Source organism: Thermobia domestica, chromosome 14, assembly GCF_964235325.1.
Source record: "Thermobia domestica chromosome 14, izTheDome1.hap1.1, whole genome shotgun sequence".
NCBI lineage: Eukaryota > Metazoa > Arthropoda > Insecta > Zygentoma > Lepismatidae > Thermobia > Thermobia domestica.
Genome location: NC_137467.1, coordinates 44211972 through 44233504, shown reverse-complemented (window position 1 = coordinate 44233504; position 21533 = coordinate 44211972). Strand labels below are relative to the sequence as shown.

At 35.3% G+C, this 21533-nt stretch overlaps 1 protein-coding gene across 1 annotated transcript in view; it reads right to left on the bottom strand.

The window, feature by feature from the left end:
* Positions 1-21017, bottom strand: part of LOC145669659 (putative cytochrome P450 49a1) — a 77615-nt gene extending 56598 nt beyond the window's left edge. The window contains exons 1-2 of the mRNA XM_081737913.1: positions 20870-21017; positions 10508-10742 (exon numbers count right to left, since the gene is read on the bottom strand). Coding sequence (XP_081594039.1) covers positions 10508-10742; positions 20870-20872 — 238 coding nt within the window. The 5' untranslated portion in view covers positions 20873-21017. The remainder of the gene's footprint in view (positions 1-10507; positions 10743-20869) is intronic.
* Between the last annotated feature and the right edge of the window lie 516 nt (positions 21018-21533).

Here is a 21533-nt window from a genome sequence, read left to right as displayed (position 1 = left end):
TGTATAGTCAAAATCAAGATATGTTGAAGATTTCAAAAGATCAGAGTTACGTTAATATAATTTAGAGCACAAAGAGTTAGTAAGATTATTCACTATGAAATATGCCATAAGTGGACTTGCCATAAAAAAAAAAACTTTAAACTATATTGTGGATATTGTTTATCACTATTACAAAACGATCACAGTAATTTTACTTAAACGGATGACACTATCTGATTTTGGAGATTCATAAACCGCGGAAAGGGAATAGAGATGTAATTGTATCAAAGAATTTTGGTTTCTCAATGTTTGTGGATACATCCAACGTAACAGTCAATATAGCCTGCCTCTTTAGTATATCCAACATGTAATTAGTAAGGTGACACATAAATGTGTTAGACACATGTATAGGTCAGATTACATTACAAGGATAAGTATAACATTTAAGTACAAAGCGGTATACTTTACAAATTTAAATTTTATGTTTGTCGAAATTACAAAACTATAGCAACAGAACGTATCTATTATATCGCAACCGACCGGGGAAAGCAACAAACCGTTAGTTTACATTGATACAACGTATCTGGACATTATACTGTACTCTTCGTAATAAATGGGCATCTATCGCATATTTATATTTCGATACACATACAATTAAACATCTTATACAATTGACAGTTAATTACCACGTTCATTATAATTTCAAGGTTGCGTAGATATGTCACATGCAAAAGGAAAAAAGCTCGACAAATCAGAAAGGTAGCCACACAATAAAAGAAAACTTTTTAAAATCTTAATTCATCCTTACTGATTTGAAATTTGTAGTTATTAAAAGTGGCAGGCAGGCATGACCCAGCAATATTATACACTGTGCAATATAATAACTAATAGACACTGCAAATCAATTTATAGTATTGAAAATTTTGCAGTTTACAATACATAATGACAATAATTTAAAAGAATTTTAGCAATAAATGCATGGACCCAATGGAGATTGTCAAGGAAGATTCATCACTAGCGCAGTATTGAACCAAACTGAATGTATTGATCACGACGGCTTGTAGGACCCGACATATTTCGTACTGATATGACAAGGTTGAAAAATTGTAAAATATTTCAAAATTATTTCACTATAGAGAGAGTAAGAACATGAATGAATCACCCACCGCACAATCGTTCACGACCACGGTAGGTCAAAGCTAGCGATGGCAATGTATCCCTTGGCATACAATGAAGATATATAAACCTACAAATTATAATTCACAACATCTCGTGCAAATCAAAACAATATCTAGATAATATCTCTCGGTTTGAATCACTTATACTAAGCGATTATGTAAATTGTCAAGTTAAATGGCCAGGTTACAAACAAAAAAATCTTATAGAAGAAATAGGACAGCTAGAAGAAGAGAACAGAAGAGTACTGAAAAAGATAATATAGAATACTAGATACTACAAGAACGGCAGTTGAATCTAAAAACATGCGACAAATCGTCCACTTTAAAGCCAAACAAGTATCTTAATATGCCGAAACAGGTGGCCTACTAAATACGTGGCCCAAAATATCTCTGAGCGGCAAAGTACGAGTCCGTGCCTTCTAGGCAACCATCTCACAAGGAATAAGCCTTGTAGAATGATTGACTATTAACTGTCTCCGGTACCAAATCGCTCAGATTACGGCCGGGTCTACCGGAAGGATGGTGTGGTCTGTTAATTTAGAAATTTATATACAACAAAATATCCGATCCCTCAGAAAAGTTAAGGAGAAGAGTTCAAGTTGGGATATAGAGAAATGTAGGTTAAAAGTCAGAAAGGAAAGAATATCCAAAACGTGGATAACCAAAATTAAAAAAATAAATAAAGTAATTTTGTAATGGCAAGTTAATATAAATCAAATCTTGCCAGTCACTACCAGTCCGCAAAATTTGTGGTCTTGAAATGCCAATTAATTTCGATTACTACATTTTTAGAAGGAAAATGAAGATATATATGGACAAGGGACATCGGTACCCTGGTATGTTGAAAATAAAAATTATCCCGTAGTAAACATAATATATTATTCACCTTCATCTGCCCTGTCACCTAAGCAAACAGTGACTAACTTAACTCCGTCTAAATAACAGTGTTCAGAAAGTAAAACAACGAACAGCGCGAATCCGAGTCAAATGTTAAGGGCACACGTCTACTTTAACTGCATAACAAATCAATAATTGCTTACGTCGTATACTGTTCTATAATTTCTCTTAAGATGTACAGAGATATTTAATAAACAAACAATGCCCACATCGTCAGGCCAGGCATATTGTCAATTCATTCAAACGTTTACATATTAGGTTTGCTTAAGTCACTAATATGCGTAAATGGAGAAATTTATGCAAGGTTATGCAATACTGGTCGTTCCCAGCAATACTATTCTTTTCCCTATTCGACCAATTTATTCTACTCGCGATGCTTTCAGTTTGAATAATTACGATAAAATAGACAAGTTACAGGGTGTAAATATAGCCAATCATGTATGCAATATTCGCTTTCGTACGAACTTTCGATGCGGAGTCACCACATGAAACATTCACTGTCATACACCAACATTCATACAACTATATTTAAAACACGACCCTAACCAGTGGCAAAAGAGAATAAACTGGACTAACGTATACAATGAGACGTCCTATCATTCGACGACACTATGTGTTCATCTATAGTTACTTATTTATATTTATTTATTTATTCATGTTTCATCTCATAAAGGTACATCCTCAAGACACGTAATTATTAAAATGCGCAAAACTGCCAATAGCAGTTATATTCTATACATTCAAATCTATATATGTGCCACTCTTAACAAGTACTTATGTACCATAAGCTACTTGTTATAACCCATATTCGTATATCCAATAAGGATAATGGAGTAGGGGTTATAAACTTAATTTAAAAAATTTCTCAAGCACTGACCAGTACACGGAAAGATTCACATGATCCAAAATTAACTTCTCCCAATACAAATAACGCCCTATGTTTACACCTTGCAGCTCATTAAAGTGTATATACAAACAAAATTTAGTATTATTTACTGATTTACACTTCTAGCTAAATATTCTGTGAACGATACTCCTTTATCAGCTTCGCGAAGTAAAATTGCCTACTTTTAATGCGGTTTATAGGCACTAGTAGCTTACTTGTATGTTTACACTCACATCTACAATTACCGTGCACGTGGGTTTTCTCGGGGTTCTCCTGTTTCCTCCTACTTTCTTCATTCCACCATTTCACTCATTTCTCATTATCACCGTCTCCTTTAGCGTAACCGGCATAACCGTGGGACGTAAAACTTAAAGATTTCATTTCATTTCATTTTTCACATCTACAATTATACTGATTTATTTTATATTCTGATATACATATTGATGTATGAAACGATTCGTATTTCAATACTGTGCTCATTTACAAATGTATATATTCCTAAAATCAACCATTAGAGTATTCGCAGAAGAAAAGAGAAAAAGTTTAAAGCTATGAAATATCAACAATTCTTGGCCACCAACTCCGGGAGTAGTGTTCTTAATAACCGATTATGTAGGGAATTAGAAAGATATGTGGCGGAAAGCGCGACAGAATTTTGGAACATGCTTGAAAAGAAAGAAGAAGTTGGTGTTTGTTTATAACATATTGTACCGAATTGAAGATCGGAGATTTGATGATGTGGAGGCCATAGTTAACGAAGTTTAGATCCCAATTGAAGAATTGTTAATTGTGTAGTAGGTATTTGATTTATTAAGTGTGCAAGAGATTAATGTGTAAATGATGGCATCTTAGTGGATAGATTTATTATATGAGTTCATATGAGATTATGATAATAAAGATAGCTGGAAAACGAAGACTAGTTAAGTTGGACTTATTTGCTTGGTGAGGTGTAATTAAGGTTGAGTCAAGTCTGTGTTGGTTTATGAAAGGTAGTACTGCCCAAGTAACTAATAGAACCCACGTTGAATACAGTAAAGTTTCTGTATTTGACAACACGGAATTTACTAATAACTTTACTTACAATTGGCGACGAGCTGGTTTTTGCATAGAAGATGGCGGAGTCTAAACATATACAATTTTTTGAACCTTTGAATCCAGAAGAGACAGATGTTGAAACATACATCGAAAGATTTGAACAGTATTGTCTTGCTAATGATGTACCAGAAGCCAAGAAAGTGTGTATTATTATATCCGTTATGGGAAATGCAGTTTATAAAACATTAAAGGAACTAGCAGCACCCAAACGAGTACCGGAGCTTGATTTTCAGCAAATAAAGGAACTATTGATGAAACAGTATCACACGGCAACTAATTACATAGTTGAAAGATACAAATTTCATTCTATGAAGCAAGAAATAGGCCAAACTGCACAAGATTACATTTTCTATTTAAAAAAGCAGGCCAACCGCTGCAATTTTGGCGTATTTCGAGAAGATGCTATGAGAGACCAGATAGTCTGCGGTGTTCTTAGTGAACCTGCGCGAAAGAAGCTGTTGTCTACAACTGACTTGACCATGTCTATGGCTATTGATATAATCAATCAATTCGAGTTATTGCAGAAAGAAGCTTCTGTATTTTACAGACAAGAAAATCGGTTCGATCACCTGCATAACAACAGGACATCGTATAATAGTTATAAAAGGAATAATGGACGGCAGTTTCCTACATGTAAATCGTGTGGACGATGTCATAAGTGGCATCAGTGTCCAGCCAAAGGAGTAAAGTGCCGGAATTGTGGACGATTTAACCATTTTGCTGTATGCTGTGATAATAAATTCACATCCCACACTGACGTTGCGAAACGAGTAGATGAATTCACACAAACTGATCACATTTCACAGAACGAACAACAAGCATCAACATCCAAGGATTATGAGCATGTTTTAGATAATTTGTTTACTTGCTCTGGTCGTGATGATTATGTATTGAGCCCAGTAGAAGAATTTCATCTAAATGGCTTCACAATAGAAACGGGACAAAAAGAAGAGCCAGTGCTATCAGAGCAAGAGCTTTTTTCAGATTCGATTAACGAACACACAGTTAATCAGACAAATAAAGAATATAACAGAGAGCAATTGGATGTATTAAATTGTAATGGAGTAAATTTAACCTTTACAACAGAAACGGAACTGCAATATTCTGTGATATCAATTTTAACATATGCACAATTACTTAATACAATAAAATTACAATCAATTCCAATAGAAACGGTGCAATGGGGTAGACGTACTCTTACTTTATTTGCAAAATTAGACACACCAGTGATAGCAGATGGAATTAAGTACCATGGTGAATTCAAAGTATGCCAAGAATTTTTGGATCACAGTATTATAGGATGTGACTGGTTGTATACTTTTAATAAGGAGATGTCCATGGTAAATCATAGTACGTCATGTGATCTTACTGTTTCGACAGAAGATAGCTTTCACTCTGCTTCGCGAAAGTGGATGAAGGGTTCTAAACAAAGTCGGCAATCAATCCCAGTAGTACAGATGGAAAGAAAAGAGGAACGTAAATGGAGAAATGACAAGACTACTAACCAAGTTGCTGTAAAGGGTGAACAGATTAGAAATGACTTAATTTTGGAATACAGAAGAGAACACTTTTCTTAGAGGATGAAGGAGATTTAGCGAGAGTAACGAAGGATCAATTTATGAGATGGAAGACTATGGTTACCGGATAGCTACTTTCGGAAACATATTAAAAGATTGAAAGTATGTGTAGAAACATTATTGGGAATGAAATTCAGAATATAACAAAAAGAAGAAGAAGGGGGAATGTTGTAGGGAATTAGAAAGATATGTGGCGGAAAGCGCGACAGAATTTTGGAACATGCTTGAAAAGAAAGAAGAAGTTGGTGTTTGTTTATAACATATTGTACCGAATTGAAGATCGGAGATTTGATGATGTGGAGGCCATAGTTAACGAAGTTTAGATCCCAATTGAAGAATTGTTAATTGTGTAGTAGGTATTTGATTTATTAAGTGTGCAAGAGATTAATGTGTAAATGATGGCATCTTAGTGGATAGATTTATTATATGAGTTCATATGAGATTATGATAATAAAGATAGCTGGAAAACGAAGACTAGTTAAGTTGGACTTATTTGCTTGGTGAGGTGTAATTAAGGTTGAGTCAAGTCTGTGTTGGTTTATGAAAGGTAGTACTGCCCAAGTAACTAATAGAACCCACGTTGAATACAGTAAAGTTTCTGTATTTGACAACACGGAATTTACTAATAACTTTACTTACAGATTATAGCTAAGGTGATACGTAAAGTTTATATATATATATATATATATATATATATATATATATATATATATATATATATATATATATATATATATATATATATATTTACCATTTAGTTGTTTGACGTCAGAAAAATAATAATTTCTAGAATAAATTCTCAATAGTATACTTTCAATATTTAATTACTTATGAAGGCGGTGGCGGCCGACTAAGTCACAATATATATATTGAAAACCACCGTTTTTAATTTCGCTCAGCTCACTAAAGTAAAGCCATTGACAAATGACTCGCGACGTGCACTTGTTTCCTCGCGTTAGATGGCACTGTCAAATGAAAAACAAAATTTACACTGAAAAATGCGCTGTATACTATTTGAAGACATTCTATTACAAAATAAATATGCAGAATCACGATGTATCTAATTTATATACGGATTGCTCATTAGGTTAATCCCGGAAGAGATGAATAATTGAAAATTTAGTAATATATTGTCATTAGATAAATTATCAAACATTCTCTCTCACAAACATTACATCTACTCACAGTCTATAACTACACATATAAATACGTATTATTACTACACAAAATGAAAATCTACATATCAACACTAAACATGCATATACTTTCAAAACTTAACACATGTTTGGTCGGCTCTAAGGTGAAAAGAAGGGGTCCTTGCACCGGAAACTAACCCATTTCCTACATTATAATATGCTAAATTGGATCAAAAGGGAGAAAAGTTAAGAAACATTTCCTTCTGAAAGAAAAGGAGTCTTCACGTCGTTGTTCAACCCATATTGAGTTTTTAGGAAGCTATGTCAAATAAGAGTAGATAGGAGTCAATACTGAAATTTACTTGAACATTTTAGAAATTGACTTAACTAATGCATGAACCAATTATACCGCCATGTTTTACCAAACTTATGAATATACGACACATGGACGAAAAGTATGTCACGGGCAGCTTATTAGATCTAACTTTGCAGTTAACAAAAAAAAGTGGAAATTCTGAAACAGTTTTCGAATCTCCAAATCATAATTTTATAATTTACAAAACTGAAAATCAGCATCCGATATTCACTTTCAGCCCTAGCCAGTTGACTTCTTAAACACTGTCATGGCGTCCGTAATAAGGGACTCCAATATTTATTTTAGCTGCTTCATTTTTTGATGGATTTTCAAATAGTGCAGTACTTTCCTCTGCTTAAAAGCTGGTTACATCGTATTTTATACTATTGTGACCTTATCTATAGTAGCTTTTACCTGGAAATTGATCAAATTTTCACAGCGGCGATGCCTGAGATGTGGACTCAACTACAGCTATCGAACAAAGACATTGTAGGAACGTGCCAAACTACTAAGTTTGCATCTAGTTTCCATTCACAACGCAGAAATATCGCGCGTCGGGATTACAAAACGAATAAAAGATTGTAAAAAAAAAAAAAAAAGAAGAAGAAGAAGATGATGATGAAGAACCTGGATAAACCAGATTTTGGCAGGGTATGGGTATCTCATCGGAGCGAAGGGGTTCCTAAGTGTCCTACCAGGTTTTGGATTGGTGAAAAATTCAGAAAATTTTAAAAAAGCACTAATATATGAATTACATTGAATAATAATGTATATTTTATAACTATCCAAATGAGATGCCCATACACGAAAAATTACGGATAAAGATAATATATAAACAGAAGAAGTTACTTCCCGTAAGACTACATACTTAATTATTCTGAAACTTCTAAATTAATTTTATTTAAACTAAGGCAAAACGGATTCGGGATATAAACTTAAAAAATATACAGTAAAACACGATCATACCTTCTATTATTCGTAGCATAGCAATTATATAGATTGATAAATGGATTGTGCGAGCATAATGAAGATTATTTATCAACGTTTAAAAACACGCACGTCATAACACAGTGTACTCTAATAATAAGTACGGTTTAAGTGTCCTTCGTTGACCTTCGTGACACGTAGATCAAGATAAGAAAAAATTCATGGCATAAATTTTGTACACAAATTCAGAAAACGAGTCTACAAAAATTTCGATACGAGAAAAATTTCGGGACGAGGTGAGAATAGCTTGCCAACAATCAATACGAGACGATAAATTTCTCTAGTCGCGTAGGCAACACAGAGGAGTACCGGTAATCCGAACAGGTCCGGGAGGAAAGTTTTATTTATTTATATATATATTTTTATGGTGAAAATACGTAGTTTTAGGAAATTAATAACTAAAAGGATGAAAATGGGTGCATGTTTTCGTAGAAAACAAAGTGAACTTTCGTTAATTACAGTTTTTTCTTTAATACCTGTATTTAGGCCTTAAGCCACATTACAACAATTAAACAAAGTTTGAAATAGAATACAGTGTACAATATTGAAACTTATAGATTTAGTATGAGTGAAATACAGTAACGTAGTAGAATAAGTACTGAACTGTAGCATAAAACTGGCAGTGTACAGTACTAGTATTATACTAGTATCTACCATAGTGAGATACTATTGTACTAGTATTACTTGTTACAAGACATTAACTTTGTCATTGTCTTTTTTAGCAGTGAAGAGAGCCTACTGGACAACGCGTAGTGTACGTGCGGAAATAAAGACATCAAGTTTTTCCAACATTTTAAACATTTTCCCACTATAATACATATACCGTAGTGAGAAAACGTGTTTTAAAATACTATGCGCTATGTATTACAACACAATAGACCCTTGCATCCGCTTCAAAACAGCGATTTTACTGTTATTCCGGCTAATCCGAACAATCACATAATCCGAACAGTGTTCGGTCCCAATTAGTTCGGATTAGCGGGACTCTAATGTACTAGTTTACCCAAGTCTTCGATCTCAAACACTTTTAATGTCAAGCGGATTGATTAAATATGTGATATGCGAATATAATGAAAACCATTTATTGACATTTAAAAATGCGCAAATCATTACACAATGTACAGTATATAAAAATAAAAGTGACTATATCTCTTGAACCACCCTACCGATTTCTATCTAATTTTCACCATAGATGAGGTTCGGGCCGGATTTTTTTTTTTATTTCACTTTCATGCTGCAACTTAGCAGAGGAGGAGGGGGAGGTATTTTAAAATAATCGAAAATGACTTATATTGGTGCCGAATAGATAGTTTTCGGGGTTGCTGAGATGAACAGTGACATTTCCAACGCCGGTTAAATTGCCCAAATTCAGCCCCGCATCTTGGTAGAGGGGGAGATAAATAAAAAATTATCGAAATGGCCGATATTAGTGTTGAATCAATAGTTTTCAAGGTTGCTGATATGAGCAGTGACTCTTCCGATGCAATTTAGACCCAAATTCAATCATTTGTATCCGAAATGACTCATATTCTCTTCGTGTGAAGAACGTGTATTCTGTTTGTAATGAATATAATTTAAGTGATGATATATCAAAACCTTCTTGTATTTCTCGTGGCACGGGAGGGAGGGGGGGGAAGCAATTCGGATAACTTCCACATGAAGTCAAGAACAACAAATCAGAGCACGAAGTTTGTAAAACAAAACGAAATGAGAATATCTTTTCGAGAATCGAGACGAGACGAGAAATGACTCTTAAAAATCGAGACGAGACTGGATTTACACCAAAAAAGTTCAAGTCGAGACAAGAAATCATTAAATTTCGTCACGTCTTGTTGGCAACACTTCTTATAACGATGCTGAAAAATAAAAGTCTGTATTGGAAATACAAAATTCTAATGCAGAAACAACAATTTACTTTATAACTTGTAAGTTCATTTATATATAGGGTCTATTTAGAATATTTTACGATATTTGATGTTTTCTTACAATCACAATAAACTTGCAACACATTATTCTTATTTCACAGAATTATAATTTTACCCTTTTCGAACGAGTGATTTATGAAAACTCCAACCTCTCTTTGCTCGGAATGAAGCACACTGAGGATTCTTCTCCTTGACTGACTAGGCCTTGGGACATCTATGTTCATTTATATATACATGATATACTATATGATATATGTAAAATGACACAATGTTAATTGTTAGATGCGTGGTATTTTACCTTATAATGGTGACACATATGATCTTATCAGTGACACACACATACGTCCAAACAATGATACTTATACTACTTATAAACGTAGATAAAGAAACGACCCTATCTTGATGTTTCATAACGCAAATGAACTCTTCGTTTCAAGATTCATAAAATCAAGTATATTCTAATTTGTACTATTCTGCTTTGTAAAAACTTACCTATGATGGGCAAGAATTGGTGAATTGAACCTATAAAAGGTAGTGGCTTGGGTCCAGGTATCTCTTCAAATGGCCTGGCATTTTTCCATTCTTGGTCAGCGTCCACACTGGCATTATATTGAGTTTCCGCTGTTGCAGTGACAGTAGATTGTTGACGAATGAGCTGTTGAAGGCTTGCGAAAAGTTGGTTCCTCAATTGGAATTGAAGTACGTTTGCTGCCTTACTGAAAACGACCTTCAACAATAAATAAAAAGGATATGATTAGTAGGAAATTAAAATCATATAAACAATGAACACGTTGAAAATTAAACTGCCTAGCTAGTGATGGATAGTGGGAATATTCCCGGTGGGAAGGAAAATAGTTTTTTTTTTCCTGGCATATAAATTCCCGGGAAGGAATTTATTTCCATTTTTTTCCAAATTGAAAGAACCATGTGTCTAATTACTTTATTTTCATTTATTATTATTTACTTCTAGGTTTTAAATAATTTGGAGATTAAAAAGATAAAATTCTTTGACAGTACTTTATATAACTAAGTAATAATGATATTTTAAGTTCCATTTCCATTTGCACTAGAAAGTAGCAAAGTACTAATTTACAAATGGTGAGAAGGAGCCAGTTTATAAAGTAATGTAGAAATTAAGTAGAAATAGACATGAAGTACTATTAGTGCACCCCAAGCCACCATTAGTAATAGACGTTGGTCTGTCTCCTGTCTCTGGCTCGAATTTCTGAAAAGGTCCTCGGACTTCTCTTACATGTGAATTAACGTATGAAATTTCGAGAAACATCTAGGAAGAAAGATCGTGTGTGGCAATGTTACATGCTAAATTATAAGTCTTTTTCAGTGTCTTGCAAATATTGTGTAACATAAATATGTATGCGCAAATGTGTCTTCTAAGACATTTTGAGACATGTGTCTTCTGACAGTTACCCAACCTAATTTGTTTATAACGTTTAAAAGTGTAATATGTTTATAATATCAATTGTAGAGTCAAGTTTAGAAAATCCACTTACATTTAATTTAAACTGTTTAGCGCAGTAAAAGTATGTTGACTTACTATACCATTTCTTCACATATTTACTTGCATACAACATATTGTATAACTTAAGTAAATACAGTATACATTTATGCGTACTCTCTACATTTAATAAAATATTAATTAAACAACATAATGCCGTTAAGAATATACGTTTTGAAGAATCCTCTGGACATAACAGTAACAATACACAGTGATGAGAAACAAATTTACCTTTGACATCGTAATATTGCAATAGAATCCACTTTTCTTTGTGTTTGTACATAAATTCCCGGAATATTCCCATTTTTGGAATCTTCCCGGGAATTTTCCCAGGGAATATTCCCAAAAAAATATCTTCCCGGGAATTTACCCATCACTATGCCTAGCGTTATTGCTTATTACGAGATATTGCTGGTCAGTCAAAATTAATTGACAACATATGGTCATTATCGTCAGTTTTTGCGAATTTCTCGATCAAAGTTTGATAACATTTAATTGAAGTGGATATCCACTATTTATCTCAATTTCAGGATATTGATCTCACACATGGGGTAAAAGTGATGGGGAACGTGGGGGAACGTCATCCCTCATCTCACGAAAATATCTGTAGCGTCACGCCATCCCCTCACCTTACGAAAATATCTGTGGCGTCTCCCCACTTTATAAAAAAAATACAATGGGCAAAGATAGGCACGGGTGACGGCGTGACGTTAATCGTCTCCCCTAACTTTTCAGATCCACTTTTACCCCAGGTTTCACATCGAAAAATACTTGCACAAAGTAAATTTAGAGAGCATAAAAAAGTCATGATTATGGCCCAGATTTGTATACACTAAAGAGCCAAATATATGCAATTATACATGTAAAGATGCACCAAAAAGTTGAGGAAACATGCACTATGAATACACGCCCATGAAACATCTTACTCATTTTAAAGTTACTTTTTTCACAATGTTTACTGACGGGTGAGTGCAGAATGAATTTTCGCGACTGGGAGTGTCATTTTCAAAGGACTTAAAATGTACGTTACTGAATTCCCTATGACTCTCTCTCTCTCTCTCTCTGTGTGTGTGTAGGGGGGGGGGCACTGTATGTGTGTGTATGTAGGTGTGTGTATGTGTGTGTTATTTGCATTTTTTTTCAGTATCGAGCTTTCCATTCGTAATAATGAGTAACTTCTCCGATTTATTTATATCACGCAATGGTCAGTTCTAACCATTCCCTAAAATTTTCTCTGAAATGTCCCGTTTCTACAAATTTTACAACAACAATTAACACTTCACTTTCCTCATCAGAAATAACGTTGGTTATAACTGCTTTGCAAAAATCCTATAAGCTAGGTATTGCTATTTATTTGGGACAACCAGTTGTAAAAACGTTTTAATAGAGAAACATCCGGCACACGTGACCCACCACACTTATCAAATACGGATTTTAAACCGTTGATATGACCCACATTTCAGAAAGGAGAGTCACAACAAACTCTCTGCACCACCTTCCATTCTTCAAGCAAATGAACTATGAATGAAATGAAATGAAATCTTTCAGTTTAACGTCCCTCGGTTCAGGCACGTAGGCAGGAGTTCGTAATAGGGGGGTCCGTAACATGAAATACGGTGGTTATCACACCAGGGGCTCGACCATTCAAAACTATTTTACTGGGAACATATATTGGTTCGTTTAGCCAGGATTTCGTAATGGGGGAAAAGGGCGTGACGTGAAATACTGTAGTTATCACATCAGGGGATCGCCCAATCTAAGCTATTTTACTCGAGTAAGAGAATATAAAAAGCATTGAAAAAGATTTTACAATATCTACGTTCCTTCCTCTGTTCATTCAAATATAACAATTTTCCTTTCATTATGACCTCAACTATTATATAAAGTGCATATATATTATTATGAAAAGAACATATGCAATAATGTCTTGTAAAATATTTTACAACATTTGCGTTCCTTTCTCTGTCGAATCAAGTGTTAACAGAACTTTCTTTCCACATAACTTTTTTGTTTTTGCGCTGTAGCTGTTTATTTTCAATGCTGATTCTTGTTTCTCTTGTTTCATCCTTCCTTAATTTTTTAAGATTCTGGTTTCGAAGAGGGGTCCGGACCCCCCGGACCCACCCTTTCGCTACGTGTCTGCTCGGTTATACCTGTTAGGCTAAAGGAAACGAGTGATTAAGACAAGTGTATAATGATCGAAGAATTAGTGGAATTAGAATGTGGGAAGAAAAGGGAGTACCCCGAGAAAATTCACGGACACAATGTTGTCCACCACAAATTTACTTGACCAGGATTCGAACCAGGAATTCCACACACCAGAAATAAGCGATCTACCATTCACCCACCGTATCCTCCAAAATGAACTACAGTAGAGCCAATTTGTCTCTCGATTATGACAAAATGGGAACACAAATGTGCCTCTCATGACAATCCCTCGTAAGAGTAATTGGTAATCGGTCAATAGTTTCTTTACCAGTGTAATTCGGCAGTAGTTTCCCGTCCCAATACACAAATAAAGCACTTGATGCCCTCTGGAAGTGTTTTTTGAGTTCTTGTGCAACTTCAGTACGGAATTTGTCTCGACATTGTGGCTTCAAGCTTCTGCCACAATGTAATGCTGCTCTATCAAGACAAGCAACCAGTCTCGGAGTTTTTTTTTTTTTTTTTATTTTATTTTATTTATTTAACATACGGAGAGTCCAAATACACGCGTGCACTTTAACATTTTCGATAATATTCTCAATTGGCGTTCTCTCTGCATTATACTTGAACTGCTTATCTCTATGTCGTTTCGGGGGCCGCAGTAGCTCAGTGATAGAGCTTTCACTTCTGATGTTTGGGGTTCCTGATTCGATGTAATTTTATATCGCTCGATCCTCTATATGGCGTAAGCCTGAAAATTCTATAATAGATATTGATAAATGACTGTTCAACAAATATGGATTCCCATCTGAAATTCAACCTGAGGTCATATGAACTATAGCTTTTTTCTTTTTTCTTCACTCTATGAAAGAGTAATTTCGAAGTTAATTCCAACGCGAAAGTTTACTGGGTGCTCAGCACTCATTAAAAACTTCCAATGGGTGCTTGAGCGCTGGAGCACCCATTAACCCCTTTAGGATCCCATGGTACAATTTGTGCCATACGGGTGTTTCATGGTACATTGCGTTATTTCTCTTCTATTTGAGCTTTTTCGTAAGGGTTTTTTTGTTTTCCAAGTTCAGAGGGCTTGTAGAAGACATTACGTATGGTTTCAGACAGTCCTGCGTCCAGACATAGGAGGTGATGACGTCATAAGTCAAAAATTTATTTTCTCATTTTCTAAGCCTATGTTCAATATTTTTTGGCGGGCTTATTTTTCTACGTAAAAGATTGAAATTTTGCACAAACATTCAGTCCACCGAGTAGTATTTACCAGATTTTTTGTTTCGATGTCAGTGTTAAAACAGGGGGGGAACCAGAGGGGCAAAGTGTTAAAAAAGGGATTTTTTACCCCAAAAATCCCGTATTTCGTCATTTTCTCGCCTCACATACATTGTAGCCGCCCCTTCACATTGCCGGGTCACGACTATTAACATCACCAAGGCAACACGAGACGGTTCCAAATAGATTTAGAATTTTTATGTTGGCCTGGATATCGAAAGGTACGCTGCCAAGTCCCCGGTCGTGGTGCGCAGCAATATGGAAGTGATTGGTACTATTCGGATGGTCTTCTGAAATACTGATGTCTATTAGATATAGCTGAAATGGCAGTTAACAGTTGATCAATATCACAGAAAAGAACACTAGGATGATGGATGGGAATGAAGTGCGTATGACTATAGCGCCTCATAATACATGTCTCAATCAGGTCTTACAATTAATTATTTGCCACAGACGTGAAGTCTTCAAAGAGAACAATACGCTACAGACGAAATAGACAGGGCTCTATAGGCACCATGTGGCTAACTATTGCAGCGTTGCCTCGAATATTTAGTTTCACCGTGACTATTATAGTATCCTGATTGACACGCATTTGCGATTAGCGTTAAGCTATGCTATACGGCCGCATCCACCATCATTACGCTTCACCACTATAGACCAGATATGCTATCATCTGCCAAGCACAGCTACGGTACCTATTTTTACCTACGACAGAGAAGTACGACGTATTCAGGTGATAAACTATTGTTAGGGATCCTAACTGTCTACTCGTACATGTTACTCATATTTATATCTCCTTCAGTAAAATATAAATATTATAATATAAAATTTCACAGTGCAGATGCACCAAATGATTTAACACTATTCCTGTAATAATATTATGTATTCTTTTTCACCTTGTTTCAATTAATAAGCATCAATAACAATCTTCATGACAGGAACTTAATACATCAATCAATCTATTTTTTTAGTACATTCTGTATCTACTACTTTTCTTCTTCTTCTTACATATTTGTTTTAACATATTTTTATAAACAAATTTAAGATTTCATGTATGAGAAAGAGTTCTAGATTAAATTTACAATAGATTAGGAAGGAAAATGTATCATGTTATTTTGTTACATAATTTCGTTAAATATTTAAATAGAAAATTGAAATTTATTATATAATTCATAATTCCAAATCTGCATATATACTAACAAATTGAACATCTTTATATAAATAATCTTTGACTCAATGATAAATCGATTAAATAAATAAACTATTTCAAACTTTTGTTTGGCTTTCATATAGACAGATAACACGGGAGTTGACAAATTTAATTTCTATTACAGCATAAAATATACTGTTAGGACCATGTGCCAAAATGGTCCGTTACAGTTTTGCCGGCCCATCAAAGAAAAATTTTAAAATGGTAGTTTTAAATTTTTTCACAAAATGTAAACTATACTAACATTGGACAACAAAGGGTTAATATTGCAACAAAGGGTTAACATTGCAATAAAGGGTTAACATTACAACAACAATAAATAGCACTACTCTTGATAGTGAGCCGACAAGAAGCTTAATGGGTTAAATGGTTTAGTATTATTTATATATATATTAAGCATAAAATAAAATTTGAACACATAACATATTAAGGAAAAAGACACTTTTCTCGTGTGAAGAAAACATTAACACGAGTTTTTTTTTTCTTACTATTGTTCACGTGTGCAACATCAAGCGAATATTCACATTCAATTATGAACAAATGTTTCTGCACTGCATCCACCGAACAGTTACATTCGATTAAGGACGAATGTTTCTTTCTTTTCCGCCATACTCCTGCGCATTGCATGCTGTTCCGCAGTTTGTTTCTTTTCTTTCTGTGATAGTTTACACGATATTTGTCATTTTTCTTCTTTCTATTTTCATAACAGTCTTTTATTCTTAGTTTCTTTTGCCATGTCACTAATTGTTTGCAGTTTTCAAATTTACATTTTCTTTTTCTTTTATGATACTCATAACTTCTTTTCTCTCTCTTATTACACGTAGTTGCACTCTTTTCTGGCGTATGCTCAGTAGTCCTCTCGGTTACGTGTTGTTCTTTCAAACTTTTCCTCTTCCTCTTTTCGTATCTTCTTTCCGATTTTCTTTCGGTTCCCCGATTACAGAAGTCCAGCTTTCTGAAATGTCTCCTCGTCTTTTTCCTATCCGGATTCTTAAGGTACATCTCAACGAATAACTTTCTTTTCCGTATTCTCACTCTGATTTTCTTATCCAATATTCTTTTACTCACACATTTCGGGCAGGATAACAGATCATACCATTTATTTCGTCCTTTTCTACTATTTGTCTTTACACAATCACATTCTTTCTTTCTACAAGTTTGGCAGAAATCATTTTCTTTCTTATCACATATTGGACAGCAATTATTTTCTTTCTGTTCACAGATTAAACGGCAATCACATTCCTTCTCATTTTCTGCTTCCAACGTTTCTTCAGACGGCAAAATCTTCCCTAAATGCACTGGCTTCCTCCATTCCGTTTTCATGGTTAACGTGGACTCTTTCAAATCAGCGATCTGTCTGTCTTCTTTAAATTTCTCCTCAGTGATGTTTCGTTCGGAAATTTTATATTGCTCTTCATCTTTCTGTTGGGTCTCCGTCGCCTGGATTTCCGTAATATGAATAATACCGCTAGGCACCTCTTTCCTCAAGTCCCTATTCAACAGAACCATGGTTGTCTTGAGATCTGTCATTTCCTTCTTCCTATCCTCTTTGTCCCGTTGCAACAGGTCTCGAAACTCTCTCAGCATAAATTGCATTTCCGGAGACATTTGAGGCACTTCAGTTCGACTGTCGACACTTCCGGCACAGTCCAGAGTCGATGATGTTCCAAAACCATTCATTTCTACTTCAGTCTCTTTTTCTAAACATTTCTTGCATGTCCACTTATTTTCAGGACTACAAATCGCTTCATATTGTTCCGGTTCAAGGTCCAAACACTCAACGTGGAACACGGTCTCACACTCTTCGCATTTCACTGTGGGTTCACTTTCACCCTCCTTTGGCTCACAACCACATCCATATTTCACTTGGGAGTCTGTATTTCCCGTAACATTTCTTTTGTTCTTTGATTTCGTCATATTTTCACACAACGGTTCCCCAACAATTTCTACACCTTCGTCGATTGATGTTGGATAACTTCTCTCCACAAAACACCTCCACAGGCTCTCGCAATCACAACTAGGATGCCAAACAGAGACACTAACGCCCTCTAGCGACATCCTGGCTGGGTCGCCATTCTCTACTGTAGCCGCCCCTTCACATTGCCGGGTCACGACTATTAACATCACCAAGGCAACACGAGACGGTTCCAAATAGATTTAGAATTTTTATGTTGGCCTGGATATCGAAAGGTACGCTGCCAAGTCCCCGGTCGTGGTGCGCAGCAATATGGAAGTGATTGGTACTATTCGGATGGTCTTCTGAAATACTGATGTCTATTAGATATAGCTGAAATGGCAGTTAACAGTTGATCAATATCACAGAAAAGAACACTAGGATGATGGATGGGAATGAAGTGCGTATGACTATAGCGCCTCATAATACATGTCTCAATCAGGTCTTACAATTAATTATTTGCCACAGACGTGAAGTCTTCAAAGAGAACAATACGCTACAGACGAAATAGACAGGGCTCTATAGGCACCATGTGGCTAACTATTGCAGCGTTGCCTCGAATATTTAGTTTCACCGTGACTATTATAGTATCCTGATTGACACGCATTTGCGATTAGCGTTAAGCTATGCTATACGGCCGCATCCACCATCATTACGCTTCACCACTATAGACCAGATATGCTATCATCTGCCAAGCACAGCTACGGTACCTATTTTTACCTACGACAGAGAAGTACGACGTATTCAGGTGATAAACTATTGTTAGGGATCCTAACTGTCTACTCGTACATGTTACTCATATTTATATCTCCTTCAGTAAAATATAAATATTATAATATAAAATTTCACAGTGCAGATGCACCAAATGATTTAACACTATTCCTGTAATAATATTATGTATTCTTTTTCACCTTGTTTCAATTAATAAGCATCAATAACAATCTTCATGACAGGAACTTAATACATCAATCAATCTATTTTTTTAGTACATTCTGTATCTACTACTTTTCTTCTTCTTACATATTTGTTTTAACATATTTTTATAAACAAATTTAAGATTTCATGTATGAGAAAGAGTTCTAGATTAAATTTACAATAGATTAGGAAGGAAAATGTATCATGTTATTTTGTTACATAATTTCGTTAAATATTTAAATAGAAAATTGAAATTTATTATATAATTCATAATTCCAAATCTGCATATATACTAACAAATTGAACATCTTTATATAAATAATCTTTGACTCAATGATAAATCGATTAAATAAATAAACTATTTCAAACTTTTGTTTGGCTTTCATATAGACAGATAACACGGGAGTTGACAAATTTAATTTCTATTACAGCATAAAATATACTGTTAGGACCATGTGCCAAAATGGTCCGTTACAACATGATAGGACCACGTGAGTCATACCGTCTGAAAGGCAGTTCCATTCTGAAGAGAACAACGGTCGAATTATTATTCTAGGGAAATTAGGGCCGTCTCAGTGAATTTTTATCCAAATATACTTCTGTATAGGGTAAAAGTGGGGCATGGTAGGGAAATTTTTTTCTGGCGGGCCTATTTTTTCACGTAGAAGATTGAAATTTTGCACAAACATTCAGTCCACCGAGTAGTATTTACCAGAAGTATTTTTCCGATTTCTGCGTAAAAACAGGGGGGTCCAGAGGGGCAAAAGTTGAAAAAAGGGAAATTTTGTCCCAAAAATCCCTTTCTTCAGGAATTTCCCGCCTTAGATACATGATGGAGACATGTGAATGGTACCGCCTGAAAGACAGTTCTATTCTGAAGAGAATGATTGGCAGATTATAGTCCTAGGGTAATTAGGGATGTCTCAGGAATTTTTTTCCCCTGAGATCATAGTGTTTTATGGTACTTTGGGGGATTGTGGGAATTTTTGGTACAAATTCTCTCGCCCTTACTATTCAAGATAGAAACTTGAAGTTTGGCACACACATTCAGTATACCAAGTACTATTTATCAGATTTTTTTTAGATGGCTACGATCACACAGGGGGGTCCAGGGGGGGCCAAAGTTCGAGAAAAAAAAATTCCCTCCGAAATTTTTACTTTGACATTTTTCCCGCTTCTGGTATATGGTATGGGCATGCAAGTGATACCATTTGAAAGCCAGCTCTATTCTGAAGAGAACGAGGTATGGACCATGATCCTAGGCTAAATAGTGACGATGCAGTAGCTGCTTGACTGAAAGTCTAAAAAATAGCCCAAAATGCCAGGATCCTAAAAGGGTTAAAAACCTCCAATGGGTGCTTGAGCCCTGGAGCACCCATTAAAAACCTCCAATGGGTGCTTGAGCCCTGGAGCACCCATTAAAAACTTCCAATGGGTGTTTGAGCCCTGGAGCACCTATTAAAATCTTCCAATGGGTGCTTGAGCCCTGGAGCACCCATTAAAAACCTCCAATGGGTGCTTGAGCCCTGGAGCACCCATGTATTCGAAGTGTATGCAGACAATAGCTAAAAAAAAAAAGTTTTGTCTACAAAAATAGGCTATATCTGAAATCTTCAGTATAATAATATAAATAACATAATATAAATATGTTATGTATAGCATATAAGGGCAAATTAGTATGTATTGACATGCATTCCCAAGAACTTTACATTGTTCAAAAATTCAGAAGAGGCAACTGTCTCTTGTTCCCCGCTACGGATGACCATGGCTTTAACAACTATTTTTACACGTTTGTCGTTCATCATACAATAAATAATAAATAAATATACATACCATAATGGAATATTACAACACTATTTCTTGCACTTCATTCAGAAACAAACTTAAACATGTTCTCCTGGTGACACACTGATAAACTTACTCTTTTCTTTACCACTCAAACAAGAGATAAAAATTGGCAAAGTTTCAAAAGATGTATTGTGTGTTTATTTACGAGTATCATCTGTACAATGACTTGCGTGATTGTCCTTATATTTATATAACGCGTTGTAATGATCCGCATGGAGTGTTTGACGTAACCGCTTCCAGTGTTCGTGAGTGACGGTCACATGTAATTTTATCAAGGGATAGAATGCTTCTGAGTGATATGTCTGATGTTAAGATAAGATTAACGTGTACTAGTGAGTACGGGCACAGTAGAAGTGAGCGACTTATTGTAATTATTCTTATTATTGGAGAATTGCATTATTGTACTCTTCTTAAACGGCTTCAACACAACCAATAGTAGGGGGCCGTAGTGGTTCAGTGGTAGAGCGTTCACCTCTGGTGCTTGGAGTCCCGGGTTCGACCCCAGTCCCCGCCAAGTGAACCTTGTGGTGGACAAACACCGTGTGCGTGAGTTTCCTCTGAGTTTTCCCGTTTCCTCCCACTTTCTTCATTCCACACTTTCTTTCATTCCTCATCATCACCGTCTCCTTTAGTCTAGCCGGCATGACCG